Source organism: Callospermophilus lateralis, chromosome 4 (genome assembly GCF_048772815.1).
Source record: "Callospermophilus lateralis isolate mCalLat2 chromosome 4, mCalLat2.hap1, whole genome shotgun sequence".
NCBI lineage: Eukaryota > Metazoa > Chordata > Mammalia > Rodentia > Sciuridae > Callospermophilus > Callospermophilus lateralis.
In genome coordinates, this window is record NC_135308.1 from 65,903,468 (window position 1) to 65,922,733 (window position 19,266).

Sequence of the window (19,266 nt, forward strand, 5' to 3'; positions counted from 1 at the left end):
TAATAGTAACTCAAAGATAAGTGGTCTTCATTACTGTGTCATGTCAGAGTTGGAAACAGGAAGAGAGAATGGGAAGCTATTACTTTGAACAATGTATATGATAGCTGAATTGGCTTTCCTCCTACTTGTGAAAAAGGGAAATGCTTAATAAGATCTGTCATTATTATTGAGTGATTTCTATGTATTATTGCACCTTTTTATTGTTTTGATGGAGATGTTTGAAGGGAATAATAAAGTAATTATTAATGACTCTTTTTCCCTTTTTATGTTTTTTTGCTTTCCTTATTGATCATTTGATTTTGGAGAAACATGATGGAGGCTAGAGTAGTATAGCAGCAATGAAATTCAACTTGATATTGAAAGACCTGATGTCAATAAGTTAAGTTCAGCCAATTAGTTCTGTAATGGGAATTGCTAAGGGTCCAGACTTTTTGTTAATTTGCTTGCATGAGGTTGTAGTGACAACTGTCAAAACTTTTACCCTAATCTCCTTTCTGTATGGAGGCCTTTTTACTTAAGGAGATGAGAAATTCATTGAAGTGTTAGAATAAGCCTCCCACTTCTCCCTCTACTGGACCTCCTCCAGTAGGTATACAAAACTCCTGCCTTGAACCTTATACTGTGTAAGTGAAGTGTGTTCTAATTTGACCTTACCTAATAGGTATAGTTGCTAAAAGGAGGTTTATATTACCTAATCCAGTGATAGGAAAACCCATTTGTGTTAATTCTGATGAATGCAATTATAATTAATTAATTAGAGTAAAACTCTAGAATACTGTTTTCATCTTAAGTGATATGAACTATTTAAAATGGCACATGTCCTTTTACTATCTTCAGGTGGCTATTAAGTGCATTGTCTGTGGCATAGAGTACATGTCTAGATCTTGGGTTGCCTGCTTTGGTTAAACAGAGTGAAATGTCCAAGTTAGAGCAGGTAAATGAAATTGAATGTGCCTCACTTAGTCTTGTTCCCCTAGACTGCCACTTTAATGCCTTTCTTAATGATGAGATAATTCCTATCTTTGTAGTTTAATTTTAGTCATCAAATAATTGTATATATTTATATTGTACGGTGTGATGTTTAAAATGTGTATACTTGTAAAATGATGAGATCAGGCTGAGTAGCACATTCATCACTTCACATCCTTATTTTTTGAGGAGTAAGAACATTTAAAACCTACTCTTTAAGCAATTTTGGAAATAAATAGTATGCAATTTTGAATTACTATTTTCAGTTAAATGTTTTTGACTTTTTTTCTACTTTAAGAGTAGAAACACTTACAATGAAGTAGAATGATTTCAAGAAAAATGGATCGATTTCCCAAACAATCAGATATAAGAACTCATTCAGAAGTCCAACTAAACTTTTTAATAAATCTCCATTGTATATATCTTTTGAGGAACTTTCATAATTGGCATATCATTGTGTATTTTTTTTAGTACTAAATTATTAAAGAATGGAGTTGAACACAACTGTGTAGCAAAGGTATTTTTTCTCTTATGAGAAATTTTGGCTTCATTAATGATTCAGTGTTTATTATACTGGAGCTACGTGTTCAAATATTATGATGATGCTCCTACAGTAATGGCTCCAAACCATCTGCTGTACCTGCTGGTACTCCTGCCCTTATATAGTGCTCTTCCACACTGTGACACGGTTGGACTGTGTGAATAACAGAGGAAGGCAGAAGTGACAATATGTGACTTCTGAAGCTAGGTCATAGAAGATGTTGGTGCTCCTACCTTCCTTTATGAGAATATTTGTTCTGTTAGAAGCCAGCCTCCATATTGTATGAAACTCACATAGCTCCTTGGAGAGGAACAGAGGCCTCTTGTCAATAGCTAGTCCTTCTTGTCAACCACATAGGTGGAAGCATGGGACTAAGTCTAGTTAACATCTTGACTATAATCCCACTAGAGACCCTAGAACCAGAAATATTCAGTTAAGCTACTTTTGACTTCCTGTCAAACAGAAACTGTGTGATATAATATGAGTGCACTGTTGTCTTAAACTGCTAAGTTTTGAGGTAACTTGTTAAATAACAACAAATAACTAACAAAGATATGTTACAGCCTCATATTGAAATGATCTGCCATAGCCTGAATATTTTCTTCTAATTCCATGGTTTGATTTTCTCTACTGGAAGATGAGTAAATATTATTTGAAATTGTTTTATTAATGTTACCACAATGGTAATTATTAGGGCCAAGTATTGTTGGAGCTTTTGGCAGTGTTTGTCATAAGGACTATCACTTTTGTAACACATTTGTCTGCTAGTAATTGTCAATTAGGAAAAGAGTCACAAACTTAAGTAATATATGAGAGTTTTTAGTGTATATGTATATATTCTTTTGTAGAAAATTACATATGTAAAATTCTGTGGTTAACACAGCCTTTTCTAGTGAAAATATAATGTGAGCTACCTGTATAATTTTGTATTTTTAAATGCCTCATTAAAAGAAATTAAAAGAAAAAGATACCAATTATAATAATGTTTTATTTAATCAGATATATCTAAAATATCACTTTGGCATATCAATATGAAAATTATCAATTAAGTATTTTCCTTTTTCTGAAACTCTTTGAAATTTAGTGCATATTTATTACGCATATCAGTTTGGACTAACCACATTTTAAGTGCTCAGTAGCCCTTGGTTTGTAGTGACTACAGCATTAGACAATGCAAATACAGATTGAACATCCCTAATCTGAAAGTTAAAAATCTGAAATACTCCAAAATCTGAAGCTTTTTTAGAACAGATGTGACACAAGTGGAAAATTTCACACCTACATTCATGTGACAGGTCACAATCAAAGATAGACACACTAAAAATATTATACAAAGTTGCCTTCAGGCTGTGTCTTTAAGGTATATGTGAATTATAAATGAATTTCACATTTAGATTGGTCCCATCCCCAGGATATCTAATTCATGTGTATTCAGATATTCCAAAATCTAAAAAAAAAATTCCCAAATCCAAAACACTTGTGGTACCAAGCATTTAAGATAAGGGATAGTCAGCCCGTAGTATATAAAGCTGAAGATGTTAAGAAGATTTTATTGTAAATTGTAACATTAAGAATACATAAAGGCATGGGGTTGTGGCTCAGTGGCAGGGCACTTGCCTTACAAGTATGAGGAAAATAAATAAATAAAGGTACTGTGTCCATCAAAACTAAAAAAATGTTTTTTAAAAAAGCATACATAAAAAACAACAGAAATGTTTTTGTGAAACTTAAATGTGGCATGTTCTACCTTAACTTCATTTTTTTTTTAACTTTCATTTATATCTGTATTTAGTTTCATTGGGTCATCTGCCTAATTTCCAGATGCTTCAAATCCTTCAAGACCTGAGAAATATTTTAGGGATGTAAGGGAAATAGTGCTGTCAAAGTTAGATTTCTCTGGCTTTTTATACTCAAAATGGCATGACTACCTCATGGTTTATCCTAAAGATAGTGATGTGGACTCTTTGAAAGAGAAAATAAAGTTGAGATTATAAAGCACATATTCAGGGCATTAGGCTGTACTTGATACAGTCACTCTATTTAAGCTACCAAGGAGCATTTCCCAGGGGTTCAGCATGTTATTTTTACTTCCTTCAGTGTGAATTTGAGAGCAGAAGTTTGTGGTGTTTGACATGTTCTAAAGTGAAAGATTTTATTACTCAACATCTTGAAGGCTCCCACATTCAAGGAAGTAGGTAAGAATTATCAAAGTTTAGGTAATGGACAGATTAGAGGTTTTTCTTTTCCTTGAAACCAGAATACACCATCAAGTTTACTATAGACAAGTAATTTTGTCACTAGAGTTTTATGTCATTTTGATGATAAGAACCAAAATCTACTCACTGATGTTTTTGTAAATATGAAAGAAAAACAGAACCTATGGTAAGTTTTTTTTTACCAGAGGATGGTAAAAAAAACTTTAAAACCTGTTGGTTTTGTGCTGTGCCTTAGACATCTGCTATTGGGATATTTAAGTTTAAATATCTTTAGAATCTTCAGAATGATAATGGAGGTTATTGCACTATATTGTCCCTTTTAAAAAAATCTTCAAATTTGGAGTGTCTGTGCTTACTAAAAGACATGGAAGGAGTTTCTCATAATCTTATCCCACTTTTGCAAATTATTGCTATGAAGAAACACATAGGACTTTTGAATAAGAAGCTTAAAAACTCAAAAACTCATAAATTCATACATGTTTTGTCTCTTCAACTTTCTTTTTCCCATTAGCACTGTTTGGGGATGTATTTACACAGGCACTTTTCTCTTTCATAGTAAATAACCCACATGTTTAGAGTTATAGGTACCTTAAATATAATTACATTTATAACTATTTCCAGAACTTCTTTCTGTCCTTATTAATTTACTTGCACTGCATGTTATTCTTCTAATATATTCTTCAATTTGCTTTTGATTTTTAAAAATCATAATTGTATGTATTTCTATTTTACAAAGTAAAAATAATACTTCATTGCTTATAATAATAGCTCCCTTATTTTCTTCTAACTCTGATTTCTATTTCTCTAAGACAAGCCCTTTCACCACTTTTGTTGTTTCTTCTTTTTATTTCCACCTTTCCAGATTACATTCTTAAATTGTTGATTATTATTGTTCTTTTGGTATTTCTGCTGACTTCTTATCATTGATGATGTTGAATTAGCATATAAATTACTACACATATCCTACCTCTTTGCATCCTTCCAATATACTTATTTCCAAGTTTACACTATTGTGCCTGAGGCACATAGTATATTATGACTTGTATTTTAATTTTTCATGACATGCTTTAGTTTTTAGCTTCACTTTTTCCTGTCCTGGGTGTTTTGTTTGATTATTTGTTTGTACACACATCACCAGTTCATTCCCATTTTTCTTGCTAAATCTATAAAATTCCTCCCAGTGTTGTTGCTATTATAAAATACATCATCACTTATTAATTGTCTTCAGGTAATCTATACATCCACTTTTGAGTTTCCATTCATTGTTCCAGTTTGTACTTTATTCTCTAGGTGTCTATCATCCTCAAGGTTCTCTCCACTGTACATCTATGGTAGATCCCCTTTTTTTTCTGGACTTCTATGTGTTCCTTTTTCTAGATTTATTTCTTTAAATTGGTAGAGCACACCCTGGTAGCTTCCTGAAAGAGTCTCTGATTAAGGTACATTTCATTTAGAGTTTGCGTTCTATCATTGTATTTATCAACACTCTGGAAACATAATTCTAAGCTGAAAATTTTAATTTCTTTGCCTCAGAGTTTTGAAAACATTACCCAATTGTCTTCTAAATTTCTTTGTTGCCACTAAAAACTCAGTGTCTTCTGGTTTTTTAATCATTTGGAGGTAATTATTTGGACTTTTCAAAATTTAAGATCTTTTCTCTAGTATTTTAAATTTTAAAAAGAGAAGGGAGCACATATATTATAATTTAAGTACAGAAAAATGTATTTAATCTTCTAGAATGAGGTCATGAAAGAATGAGTATAAATTTGACCTAGCAGTGTGCTTTATACTGCAGTATTTGTGGAACTGAAAGGTTTTCCTATTAATTTTTGGCATGAACTCAATTTTTTATTAAATTAAATAGGAGAATCAAGATGTAGTTAGAAACTTTCTGGGTTTACCTTACCAGATTTGTAGCCAAATTTTGCTTACTAGATAAGTAGCTGTGGACTTTGTCAATGAAGGTAAAAGGGTATTTGCTATCTTTGTTCTCTTATTACTCCCTGTACACAGTGTACAATGGTCAGATCAGGGAAAATAGCATATCCATGACTTTAAACTTATCATTTCTTTGTGTTGTGCATGTTCAAAATCCTCTTTACTAGCTGTTTGATATACTTCTTTGTTAACCATAGTTACCGTACAGTGCTATAGAACACTAATTATTTCTCCTGTCCAGTTGCACCCAAGTACCTATTAAATGTCCTCATTCCATCTCCCTTCCCCAAGTTCTCCCAAGCTTCTGCTAACCACCATCCTACTCTGTACTCCTATGAATTTGACTTTCTGGATTCTACATGTTGTTACAAATGACTGGGTTTGTCATTTTCCTTCTTTTTATGGCTCAGTAGTGTTCCTATGTGACTACATAGCACATTTTTTTTAATCTCATCCTCTATTGACATACTCTTAGGTTGATTCAATATTTTGGCTATTGCAAATAATGCAACGATAAAGGTGGCAGTGCAGATGTCTCTTCAAAATACTGATTTCCTTTCCTTTAGATACATACACAGTGGTGGAATTGCTAAATCATAGGGTAGTTCTATTTTTAATTTTTTGACAAACCTCAATACTGCTTTCCATAATGACTAAATAATTTACAACTTTACCAACAGTATTTGAGAGAACCTCTTTTGCTACATCCTTGTGAACATTTGTTATTCTCTTTTGCCTTTTTTTATAGTACTCAGGCTAACTGAGGTGAGATGGTACCTTATTTTGATTTTGATTTGCATTTCCCTAATGATTGATGATGTTGAACAGTATCCCCCACCCCCATATACCTGTTGACTATTTATTTGTTTTAAGAAATGTCTATGCAGGTCTTTTGCCCATTTTTAATTGGTTCATTTGTGTTCTTGCTGTGAAGTTGAGTTCCTTATGTATTTTTAGATATTAACCTTTTGTCATACGTATAGTTTGCAAATGTTTCCTCATATTCTGTAAGTTGTTTTGGTTGTTTGCTCTTCTGTGTAGAAGCTTTTCAGTTTGATGTAATCCTATTTGTCTGTTTTTGCCTTTGTTGTCTGTACTTTTAAGATTTATTAAACAAGCAAACATACCAAAAAAAACCAAAAAACTATTTTCCCAGCCCAACGTCATGAAGGTTTTCCTGTTTTTGTCTAGTAGTTTGAAAGGTTTGAATCTTACATTTAAGTCTTTAAATTCATTTTGAATTGATTGTTGTGTATGGTGAGAGATAGGGGCCTAATTTTATTCTTTTTTTTCTGTGAATATTTAGTCAATTCTTGTTCTTTTGCTTCATTTTTATGAAAGTCAACACTTTATTATTATCTGGTTTTATAAGAATTTAAAGAGGATGTGCTTATAATAAACCGATAAATCCAGTTCTTCATTCTACTTGAACTTTTTCATTTTTCCTTCTTATTTTAAGATTTTTACTATCTTATATGTTCTTAAAATCCTGTAGGATTTTGTGTGTCCTTTAGATAGATGTATACTCTCCTTTGCAGAAGTTATACTTTAAGCAACTTGCATAGCGAATTAGGGCTACTGAGAATTCCTTGGCTAAATAAATTGCTCATTCTTAGCCAGATTAGTCACTTTTATCTAGTTACTTTCAGTTTTCTCAGATGAGATGAATAGAAAACTTTCTTTTTTTGAAGGAAAGTTAGAAGACTCATTTTCTTTTCAGTTTTTAAAAATTAGTTTGCCAACAACTATCTGTCTGAAGAATACAGTAGGAAAGATCTTGCCATTTACATCACTTTTTACATCTGGCCCAACTTTCCAGGGAAAGAAAATATTTTGGTATTCAATCTAAGTAGATATTTCATCAAAGCTGACTTTCAGCTAAATTTAAAGAGTAGGTCCAAAACAGCTTCGTGTTTTTAAATAATCAAACTCTTAATGCCTATGCTGTCTAACACAAAATAGTTTTATCTCTGTGTTGCAGAGAGCAAGTCTATCCTGTCTTACTTAACTCACTTGACCCTTTGCTCTTAATATTAAATTTCTTCAGCCTCCTTTGCTTCTTTTCTTCCCTCTTTAAATTCTTTGCTCTGTGAAAATATCTTTCTGGCCTGGATTTAATTCCAAAGGGAAGAACATTTAAAGAACAAATAGCCCTTCCTTGACAAATGGGCTCTCCTTAGGTTAACTGATTAATTTACTTCACCTAGTCTTCCATCATTTTCCAGGACAGTCTCCGTAAGAAGGATGACAGGATTGAAGAGCTGGAAGAAGCACTGAGAGAAAGTGTACAGATAACTGCAGAGCGGGAAATGGTGCTGGCACAAGAGGAATCAGCCAGGACCAATGCTGAGAAACAGGTCTGCAATTTTATACAGTTACTAGCAATGCTGCTGGTTAAACACAAGGTAAAACCCAACCAGTGTAGTTTAGATAAATCTAAATATTATATCTTCAAAAACTCTTCATTAAGTGTAAGTATTTAGACAAAAATAATAAATGAAATATGGCTATGCATATTAATTCTTTAATTCATGTTAATTCAGAGATATCTGCTCCAATAATTTTAGGATTCATTAACATAGTATAAGTGAATATATCTGGTGAGATGAAATGGAACTTGTCTCTGCTATAAGACTAGACACAACCTGGCTTTTAAATGGAATGAAAAAACACAAATGTTTCTGACTCAAAGATGTTAGTAGCAAATAGTTTATTTTAAACCTTGCTGTGTTCAAAAGAGGAAGATAGATCATAACAAGGGCTGTGGTTGTGGCTCAGTGGTAAAGCACTTGCCTAGTGCTTATGAGGCACTGGGTTTGATCCTCAGCACCACATAAAAATAAACAAATAAAATAAAGGTATTATGTCCACTTACAACTAAAAATATATCTTTAAAAAATATTATAACAAATTAATGTTGGTAGAAAATATGCAAGACATAGATATTGTGGTCCTCAAGTCCCATATCAACAAGCATGTCTAAACCTTGAGAGGACTTGAAGAATTCTTCTGTTGCTGTTTGTGGCATTTGTTTTGTATATTTTCTACTTTTTTCTTTTAGACCCCTGAACCTTTGCTTTTGACCTTTTATTGGAAACAATAACTAATGATTGGAGGCATGAGTGAAAGAAAGACTTAACAATTAAGATTAAAATCTCAGTTTCCATTCTGAGACTATGATTTGTGGTTTTGAATCTTTTTTGAATCTACCTCACACAGAGATTGATGACATTTCGTTTTTGTACTAATTGTTTTCTTCCTATTTCCTTGTAAAAGAACAAATGTCATTCAGTTAAAGAGAGTTGAACTAGAGGATGACAGGATCTGTTGGGGAACCCCTTCCATCAGACCAGTGCTGTTATGGAGTTAAGGTAGTTGGGTAGTAAAGAAGGGTTTGTTGCAAGGCAGACATAGTGTAGTGTGTATCCCATGGGGTCCTTTTATAGCCATGTTAGCTGCAAGGATATGGCTTCTTCAGTTACAAATGTAAAACAAAAGACCAACTGATATTTCTTAACAAAGATGAGGGAAAATTGATCTTTTTGCAGAATGAGTATCTTTCGATGCCCTTACCTAGATAAATATCTTGGAACACTTTCATAATGCACAAATAAATCTTGAGTAGTGGAAGGATTCAGAGAAAGGATGACCACAGCCATTGTCCATTGTCCAGGGTGTTAGGGATTTTGATTTTACTCTTTTTGTATTTTCTTCTTTATTTTTAACTCCTGTCCTGCAACATACACATGTTTTCTATAAAGATTTCCTTCTGTTCTGGTCTTGGTGTTTAGTGACAAGTCATAAACATCAGAGATTGTGTGGAAGTTTTGGCAACTGACAATAGATTTTATCATTATTATACATCAACTTTTGTGTTTTTCTTTTTAAAATATTATGTGAGCTGATTATAATGTGCTTTCTTGAAGTATGTTTTATTAACTTGTTTAAATTTAGACTTTATCCTTAAAGCAGTTTTTAAATCTGCAGAAAAATTGCACAGGAAATAGTTTTTACTTAATTTTTTCTCCATCTGTTATTAATGTCTTGCCTTAGTGTGATACTTGTGGTAAAATCAATGAACTAGTATTGATACAGTATTATTAATGAGTTCACAGTCTACATTGGTTCACCCTTTATGATATGCATTTCCATGGATTTTTCCAAATGTATAAGGCCATGTATCTTTTATTATAGTATTGCACAGTGTCTTCACTGCCCTAAAAATCTCATGTGCTGTACTTTTTCATTCTTCTGCCATCTTTTTACTCTCTCCACAATTTTGCCATTTTCTTTACTGGTAATTGGAACCATATAGCATACTGCCTCTTCACATTAGCTTCTTTCACTTAGCCTTTGCGTTTAAGGTTCCTCCCCATCTTTTCATGACTCATTTCATCTCTGAATTATATATAGTCTATTGTACTAAGTTTTCCAGTTTGTTCACCCCTTCACCTATTGAAGAATATCTCATTTGTTCCAACTTTTCACAATTATGGATAAACCTACTGCAAACTTCATGTGCAGGTGTTTGTGAGGACATGAACTTTCAGCTTAGCTGGGTAAATATCTAAGAGTATGGTTTCTGCATTGCACGGTAAAGTCATAGGGTAAGATAGTTAGCTTTGTAAGAAACTGCCAAACTATCTTCCAAAGTGGCTATATAAAATTTGCCTTTAATTGCATGCTTTTTTCCTTCTCTTTCCTGTTCATCTTGTTTTCCACCATTCTGCTACTTACTGCCTATCTGAAGCTGTTGAGTGAAATATTGCATGAGACCAGTCATTTGGGCTTTAAGTGGTTCAAGGTATGAAGAAATTGCTTGTATGTTTGTTCTAATGAAGCCTTAAAACCTTCACCCACTGTTCCCTCCTCCCCCTCTTCTGTTCTTATTTTTATCCTTTTCTGTCTTGTAACTGCACTGTTAATATTACTTACCTGTATTAATTGTGTGCACTATCACCTATAGATAATTTTTTAAACGCTTTAAATGGATGAAGTTTTTTGGCTAAAGACATTATTCTGATTATCTTTCTTAGGTCAAATTATTTCTTAAATTTAGCCTCCTGAGATGAAATGAATCCCACTAATAGAAACAGGATAGCTTCATCTCTTGATTCCTAAAAGTAAAATTTAATGGAAACCATGGCTCATGTTAAAAACGACATACAGCTGGCCTATTGCCACACACCTTTAATCACAGTTACTCAAGTAGGCTGAGGCAGGAGGATTGCAAGCTTGAGGCCAGCCAGGGCAATTTAATGAGATCTTCTCTCTAATTAAAATAAAAATTGGGATGGAGCTTGTGTTCAGTGTCAGAGTTCTTATCTAGCACTTGTGAGTCCCTGGATTCAATCTCTAGTACCTCAAAATAATATAATAAAAAAGAGAACTGTCTCAAGTTTGAAGAGGGAAAAAAATCCCAAAGAGAAGCTTTTTTAAAGTGATTTTCCTATATTCTTACAGAATCTCCATGCTTTATTATTATTATTATTCATAATACACTTATACATTGCTTAACCTAGGGGATGTGTTCTGCGTTCTGAGAAATGTATCATTAGGAAATTTCATCATTGTGTCTACATCATAGATTGTACTTACACAGACCTAAATGGTGTAGGTCAGTCACTTGCTGTGCTCTCTTGATATGTTCAAGAGATGGGTTAAGCATGGGCTGTGTGAGTCTGCTGCCCACATAACATGGCATAATGCTTTTCAGCAAATTTTCTTTAATAAGTAGGAGTAAACTTTAAAACAACAAAAAGTATACTATATCAAAAAAACAGTAATATGATCCTTTATTATCATATCAGATATCACATACTGTACATAATTGTGTTGCTATGCTTTATACGACAGAAATACAGTAGATTTATACCAGCATTATCACAAACATGGAAGTATGCCTCGCAATGTTTTTCAGCTTATTGTAATCATAGTTTATAAGTTATTTGTTCTTGAATGAGGCACCATTATGCCAAAATTTAAAATTCCAAATGCCAGAAATTCAAAGACATAGTGTAGTAAAAGTAGATGCCCACCTACCAGTGGTGGCAAATTGAAAGATTTAAGTAAAAAAAAACCCAGGGGAAAACCTAAGGACTCTTTTCTTTTGTTTTATCCTTTTCCACATCTGCTCAACCTTAGTGAGTTTTGTGTTTTGTTGAATGTGAGAGTCTGTTTACTTAAAATTAGGACAAACAGGTTCTAAAGAAGTCTCAGAATGGCCAGGAATGAATATCCTGTAATATCCTTAGTTCAGCCATGCTTGTGTGAACTTAAAAAAATTTTTAAGTATTTTCAGTGATATTCTTTGTGGTTAAATTTATTTTTTTGTTATCTAAGAGTTTTAAAAAATGCCAGTAAAGTAAGAAGACTTTTTTTTATAATTCATTAAACTGGTTTTATGAACTATTTTACTCTTATCCAGTAACCTAAAGGTATATTCTATCAAAATAACTGACATTTACACATAAGTTCTGATTTTTGTTTTAAAACTCAATTTTTAATAGTGATACTCATTTTTTCAAGTGGTCTTTTGGAAGGAGGAGGCCTGGGTATTAAACCTGGGACCTCATACATGCTAGGCAAGAACTCTTATCCCTGAGTTACATCTGCCCCAGCCCTTTGTATTTAATTTTTTTAAAAAATATGTTTTAGTTGTTGACATACCTTTATTTTATTTATTGGTATAGGGTGCTGAGAATCAAACCCAGTACCTCACACATGCCAGGCTTGTGCACTACCACTGAGCACCAGCCCCTACATTTAATTTTGAAACAATCTCTCACTAAACTGCTCAGACTGACCTCAAATCTGCTATTCTCCTGCCATAGCTTCTCAAGCAGTTGGGATTACAGGTGGGCACCACCACCCAGCTTTGAATGGACATTTTGACATTATTTGTAATTTGAAGATTATTATAAATTCTTCACTTTCAAAATCATAAAATATTATCTGTTAAGTATAAATTTTTGACCTTCAAGAACTTACAATTTTCTCTATGGTTTACTAGATAATTACAGTCTGCCCTCTATCTCTGTGAGCTTCACATCTGCAGCTTCAACAAACTGTGGTTTGAAAATACTTTTTTAAAAAACGTGTCAGTATCGAACATGTATACTCTTCTCAGTTTTCCCAAAACAACACAGTATAACAATTGTTTATATGGCAGGTGTGACTTGGGTATTGTAATTAATGTAGAGAAGATTTAAAGTACACAGGGGGATGTGAGTAGGTCATGTGCAGATACCCATGTTATAGAAGGGACTTGAACAGCCACAGATTTTGGTGTTCACAGGGATCCTGAAACCACTCCCTTATGGATACTTTTCTATTTGGTATAAATTGGCTGGATTAGAACCTGCTTTAGATTGAGCACTCAGAAAGATCCCCTGAGAAAGGGACATTTAACAAGAGCCCTGAAAACTGAGAAGTTTGCCTTGTGATGAGTGGGGGAGGAATCAGCATTTATGATGGTAGTAAGAACTGGGCATTTCTGAGTAAGATTTCTATTACTTTTGGGAACTGTGTATGGCATGCAGTACCTGTGGAAGCCTTGGCAAGAAGTTTGTGTTTTTTTTTTAAGAGTGGTGGAAGCCATTGAAGAGTTTTAATAGGACATCATCTGATTTGTGTTTTTAAAAGATCATTCCACCTGCTATGGGAGAATGAATTGGTGGATAAGTGTGAAAGAAAAGTCAGATGAGTTATTAGAGTGTTTAGGCCAGATATCTTCAGACTGAAGTGTCTGTACCTGGAAATGCAGGAATGCTCTCTCAAAGGATTGAAGTTTTTCAGTTTCCAAACATAGCTTTTCCTCAAATTGATCTTCTCTAACAGCACGTACAATGTGCGGAATCACTTTTTCTATTTTTCCTTTCACAACTATGCACCTCTCACTTTTCAACCATGCACACCTCTCCTCACTTTCTGACCTGTATTTTCCTTGGGGGAAAAAACTGTGCAATTTAACAAAGGAATAGTTCAAAACATTAGTATCAAGAAAACAAATGATTATGAACTGGTTGTTGTTTCCAGTTCTTTGTTTCCTACAGAATTGACTGAGGACCTAATTAAGTTGCCAACTGATACAATGTTAAAAATAATTGTTTATGATAGGTATATAAATCTAAAGCATATAGAGTATATAGTATCTATATATCTATCTAAAGTATATAGAGTATATAATTCTAAAGAAGTGCAAGGAATTGAGTAACACTGCTCCTCTTTTTTTTAGTATGAAACAGGTTTCTCAGTGCTCACACTTATAAAAGTGAAACACACCAACAGAATTGATGCTGAACCCTCTGTCTTTCTAACAAGTATTATTTATCAAGGGATATATTTTTTCTTTTCTTGTGATGCTAGGGATTGAACCCAGAGCCGTACCCATGCCAGTAAGCAGTCTACCATTGAGCTATACCTCCTATCAAACTAAAAATAACTTATGAGTTTCATTAGTCCCATTCAGATAAATATGTTTAACAAGACTTTTTTTAATATTTATTTTTTTGTGGTAGGTGGACACAATACCTTTATTTTATTTTTATGTGGTGCTGAGGATCGAATCCAGTGCCTCATACTTGCTAGGCGAGCACTCTACCACTGAGCCACAATCTCAGCCCTAACAAGACTTTTAGTAATTTTTGTATTAAATGTTCATATTGTTTTTATTGTATATTATTAATAATTATAATTATAAATCAATTCATGATATTTTTTAACAGTTATGACTAGAAGAAATTTTTAAATAATCAGATTTAAATTTATACTTGTATTTTTGTTAAGAAAAATATGAAGGATGATCCATACAAATAAAATAAACTAAGTTACTATAAAATTCCAGGCAGAAGGGAATGGAAACAAAGTCAAGAGAAAAAGGAACATCTAAAGAATAATTTGACCTACTTTTGAAATGGGTAATGATGGATGTCAATCACTATGGTATTTATATTTCATTAGATACTTTTTTTTAACTTTTGTCATTAGATACTTTATTTCTTAATAAACAATTTTTAAAGAACCCAAGAAATTACATTTTTTTGCTTCTCTTTATGATATAAAACATTTATATATTTGAAAAGTGAGTGACTCACCTGAGACGGAAATTCAACCAAGAGATTTTATTGGGGACTGCCTGAAGGGGAAGAAAAGGAGAGGCAGAGAGCAGCCGCGTGAGCCTGCAAGCTTCAGTTTAAGAAGGGTTGCTTTGGTGACATGTCGGGTGGTGATTGGGAAGGTGACTCCAAAATGAGTGAGCATACACTGTGTCTCGTGGGGATTGGTTGAGAATACTTTTGACTTTGCCACCCTCCTGGCTTGGCACCCTTTAGAGAGAGGCGGAGGGATAAGGGATTATGTGATGTTCTTCTTGAGAAACGGAAACTTAACTTCAGCAAGGAGAAACTTGATGGGGGGAAATAAAACCAAAAAGCAAGGTCTCCCACACACCCAACATTCCTCCCTTTTTGTTTTTGTGTTGGAAGCAGGGCGTTGAGATTGCCTGGCAACTTCCTGCTGAAGAGGGACGACAAGTGTGAAGGAAGGGAGGGATGGTCAGGGTGTAGGGACAAGAGAAGCATACATAGCTGTAAAGGCCAGGGCTTTATGATATAAAATTTCCTTGGGGCTGAAATCGATGAAAGTTCCTTGAAGCCATAGGTCATGGATAGTCTCGATCCAATCCTTGTCCCTGCAAATGGGGGGAGTCAGCCAGCTATCCTGTTGGAGGGCCTCCACAAACTCCATGAACCAGGTGCGCCACACACGATGAGCCTAAAAACACAAAAGATACCTGAAGGCAAGGAGACGAAGAGGGAAGAGGAGACATCACATTAGCTTCTGGCCAGAGGTCCAGTGAGAGGACTGGCTGAGAAAAGACCAGTGGTCAGAAGGATGCACAGAAAAGCAAATGGGCCTAGAAACCCTGCGTGAAGTTCTCCAGTGTTGTTTCTATTTTGTAGCTCCATATCCACAATAGTGAAGTTCCATCAGCAGTTGGTGAGGCCCTCACATAAGGGATAGGTATCCTCCGAGGTAGCAAGTAGCTGGTAATCCGTGAGGAGAAGCAGGTTAAATGTCTGGATTAGATATTTTGCCTATTTGATTCTGCAGGAATTTTATGATACATGGTAGAAAGGCATAAAACAAGAAAATTCTAATTATTGGGGGCAATTATTGGATGTCTGATGAAGCAAAGTTAAATGTGTGAGAAGTGGATGCCAGAAGGATGGCAAAGAGAAGGGTGGAACTAGAGTGAGGCATGTTGTTGTGAGGGTTTCTCAGGTTGAGGAAGGTCCTCCTCCAGAAGTGGGGAAGAAACCCTCAAGCGTGAGATGTGGAGCTTTAAAGGATTCTCAGGAGTGGTGGAGCAGATGTATTTGTGGGAGGAGGATGGTGAACAGTCAGCCTGGGCTCCCTCCATTGGAGGTGGGGCGGGTTTTAGCCTGGAAATGTGAATCCATGAAGTCAGTTTGCCTGGGGAATCCTGTAGGCGGGCAGCAGTGGGAGTGCACAAGATAACCCTTAGGGGCCCCTTCCATTTAGGTATCAGAGTAGGCATGTCACCAGAAGGAGGAGAGAAATATACCCAGTTGCCTGGGGTTAAGGGGAAAGAGAAATATGACCTAGAGGGATCAGATAATAGAGTTTCCTGGTGTTTCCAAACCTGTGTTCGGATAAAACTAAGAAGGGGATGACTGAGGTGTTCTGGAATAATGCAGGGTGAAGGGATCACCCCAGGTGGTAGTAGTGGACGTCCACACATCACCTCAAAAGGGGATGTTTGTGTTGGCCTTTTGAGGAGTACCCAAAACAGGGTGACTGGGAGAAGTTTGACCCAGTCAAGATGTTGTTCGAGGGAGAACTTGGTGAGGGTCTCCTTTAGGGTGCGGTTAACACATTTTACCTTGCCTTAAAGGTGGGATGATAGGGGATGTGTAGATTCCAGGGAATGTGGAGAGCCCCAGCAATGCGTTTTGTGTTTTGAGAGGTAAACTCGAGGCCATTATCTGATTGCAAGGAGGCAAGGACCCCAAATCTTGGGATGATATCTGATTCCAAAACAGAGGCACCCGTGGATACCCTTTTGTTGGTGGTTGGAAAAGCTTCCACCCATCCTGAGAAGGTGTCTACAAAGATGAGGAGATAGAGATTCCTCTTGACCTTGGGCATGTGTGTGAAATCCAATTGCCAATTGGCTCCTGGAAATTGTCCTCGAGCATGGTGGGCAGGAAAGGAGCTGGCTTGAGAGGGGTATTAGGATTGGTTCTTTGATAAATGGTACATTTAGTGGTGAGGTTGTGGATGAACCTAGCATCATCTGAGGAGAGTGGGAAGAATGACTGTAAGAAGAGCTTGAGGTTCTGAGGGCTAGTGAACAGGGAATGCAAGTAGAAGAAGAGGTCCTGTTTAGATGGGGATGAGGTAGAGGTGTACTTGAGGTTATGGCAGCAGTAGTGGAGCTTGGTAACATGGCTGCCTGCTGGGCAGCTTGGTGACATGGCTGCCTGCTGGGCAGCTTGGTCTGCTTTAGATTTACCCATAGTGATGGGTGAGGAGTCTGATGGGATCCACAATCCCAATCTCTGAAGGAATCATAGATGCCCTTAGAAGATCAGTGATGAATCTTGAGTTAGTTAGGGAGGTGCCCTTGGTGGTCAATGGTCCCCTCTCTTTCCATATGGCCAAATGCAAAAGGAGAATGTGAAAGACATACTTGGAATCAGTATATAGAGTGAGGGAACAATCTGCGGCTAGTTGAAAGGCACAGGTGACCGCCATAAGTTCCACCTACTGGTTAGTTGTATGGGGTGATAGAGGTTTGGCTTCTGTGACCACCGAGAGGGAGATGATGGCATATCCTGCCCACCTGCCATTCTCTGTCAGGAAAGAACTTCCATCCATGAACCAGATGTGGGTGGGATTTGTTAGTGGTCCCTCCTTAATGTGGGAGGGACATGAGAGAAGGTTCTCTATGGACTGAGTACATTGATGGAGTGGCAGGTCCATAGAGACGGGGAGGAGAGACACGGGGGGTAAAGAGGAGCAAGCCTGGAAAGAAATGGTAGGGTCGTGTATAAAAGATACCGAGAAAGAGAACTCGGCAAGGGGGAAGAGTTTTTAAGCCCTTATAGGTCAGTAATTCCTTCAAGTGGTGGGATGAAGAGATGGTGATTTCCCCTTCAAAAGTAAGTTTTTTGGCCTCCTAGACTAGGACATAGGTGGCTGCCAGAGCTCTGAGACAGGGACCCAGACCCGGACCGTAGGGTTCAGTTGTTTAGATAATTAAGCTACTGGAGCAAATGGTCCCTGCTGTTAGCCTAGCACCCCTAGGGCTAGGCCCTTGTTTTCATGGACATATAGAACAAAGAGTCTATGCATATCAGGTAAGTGGAGTGTGGGGACCTGGAGGAGGGCCTGCCGAAGTTTGTGGAATGGAACTCAGATGGCCTTAGGAGTGGTTGCCGATGATTTTTCCTTGATTATATTGTATAGTAGGACAGCTAAAAGGACAAAATTGGGGATCCAGGCTTGTAAGTATCCCGCCAGCCCCAGGAAAGAGAGAATATCTTCCTTGGTGGGTGGAGTGGGAAAATTTTGAATTAACTGTTTCTGGTCCAAGGTGATGGCCTTTTTACCATGAGACACCTAGACTCCTAAATAGGTAACTGTTGGTAGAGAGAGCAGGACCTTTTGAGGAGAGACTCCATAACCCTTTTTGGAGAGGAAATTAAGGAGGGAGACAGTGTCGCTCTTGGAGACAGGTAGGGAACAACTGTAGAGGAGTAAGTCATCCATATACTACAGAAGGGTAGAGTGGGGAAGAGTTAAGACCCCAAGGTCTTGTGCCAGGGCTTGGCCAAAGATATGTGGACTATCTCTGAAACCTTGAGGGAAGACTGTCCAGGTAAGCTGATGGGAATGATGTGTCTTAGGGTTGGTCCAAGTGAAGGCAAAGATGTCCTGGGAATCCTGAGCAAGGGGAATGGTGAAGAAAGCATCCTTCAGGTTGATGTTTGAGAATTAGGAAGAAAAGTAAGGAATGGAAGAGAAGACATTGTAGAGATTTTGCACAGAGGGTCTTGTACAATGTGGTACTGTCCATCAGGTTTCTTTATGGCCAAAATTGGAGTGTTTTAAGGGGAGTGGATAGGTCTTAAGCCATTGTGCCATAGGTCCTTAATAATGGGCTTTAGGTCCTGAAGACTGCTAGTTGGAAGAGGGTATTGAGGTTGACAAGGGAAATGCTGAGGGTCCTTAAGATGAATTCTGACTGGGACAGTGAGCCAGAGAGGGGGTGGAAGTGTCCCAAACTTGAGGGTTTATCTCCAAAGGGAGAGAAAGAGGAGAGCTTGTGGAAGTGTGGGTTGCTTCTGCAAGGGCAAGGATAAATGAAAAGCTGGGATGGAGTGTGATGGAGGCATAGAATTTGGCTAAGATGTTCTTCCCAGTAGGGGAATGGGGCATTGGGGCATTACCAAAAACTGGTGGGAGAAAGGATTGTGGTAAAACTTATAAGAGAGCATGGGGGTTTTGTTGTTGTTGTTGTTTTGTTTTTTAATATTTATTTTTTAGTTTTCGGCTGCACAACATCTTTGTTTA

The 19,266-nt window shown here is 36.3% G+C and overlaps 1 protein-coding gene across 8 annotated transcripts in view; it reads left to right on the plus strand.

The window, feature by feature from the left end:
• The window catches only part of Erc1 (ELKS/RAB6-interacting/CAST family member 1), a 532,578-nt gene that overhangs the window by 272,404 nt on the left and 240,908 nt on the right, over nucleotides 1-19,266 (plus strand). For 5 of the 8 annotated variants that reach the window (XM_076854010.1, XM_076854009.1, XM_076854011.1 and 2 more), the window contains one exon: nucleotides 7,890-8,021. The exons of the other annotated variants lie outside the window; for them this stretch is intronic. In XM_076854010.1, coding sequence (XP_076710125.1) covers nucleotides 7,890-8,021 — 132 coding nt within the window. The remainder of the gene's footprint in view (nucleotides 1-7,889; nucleotides 8,022-19,266) is intronic. 8 annotated transcript variants of the gene reach the window in all.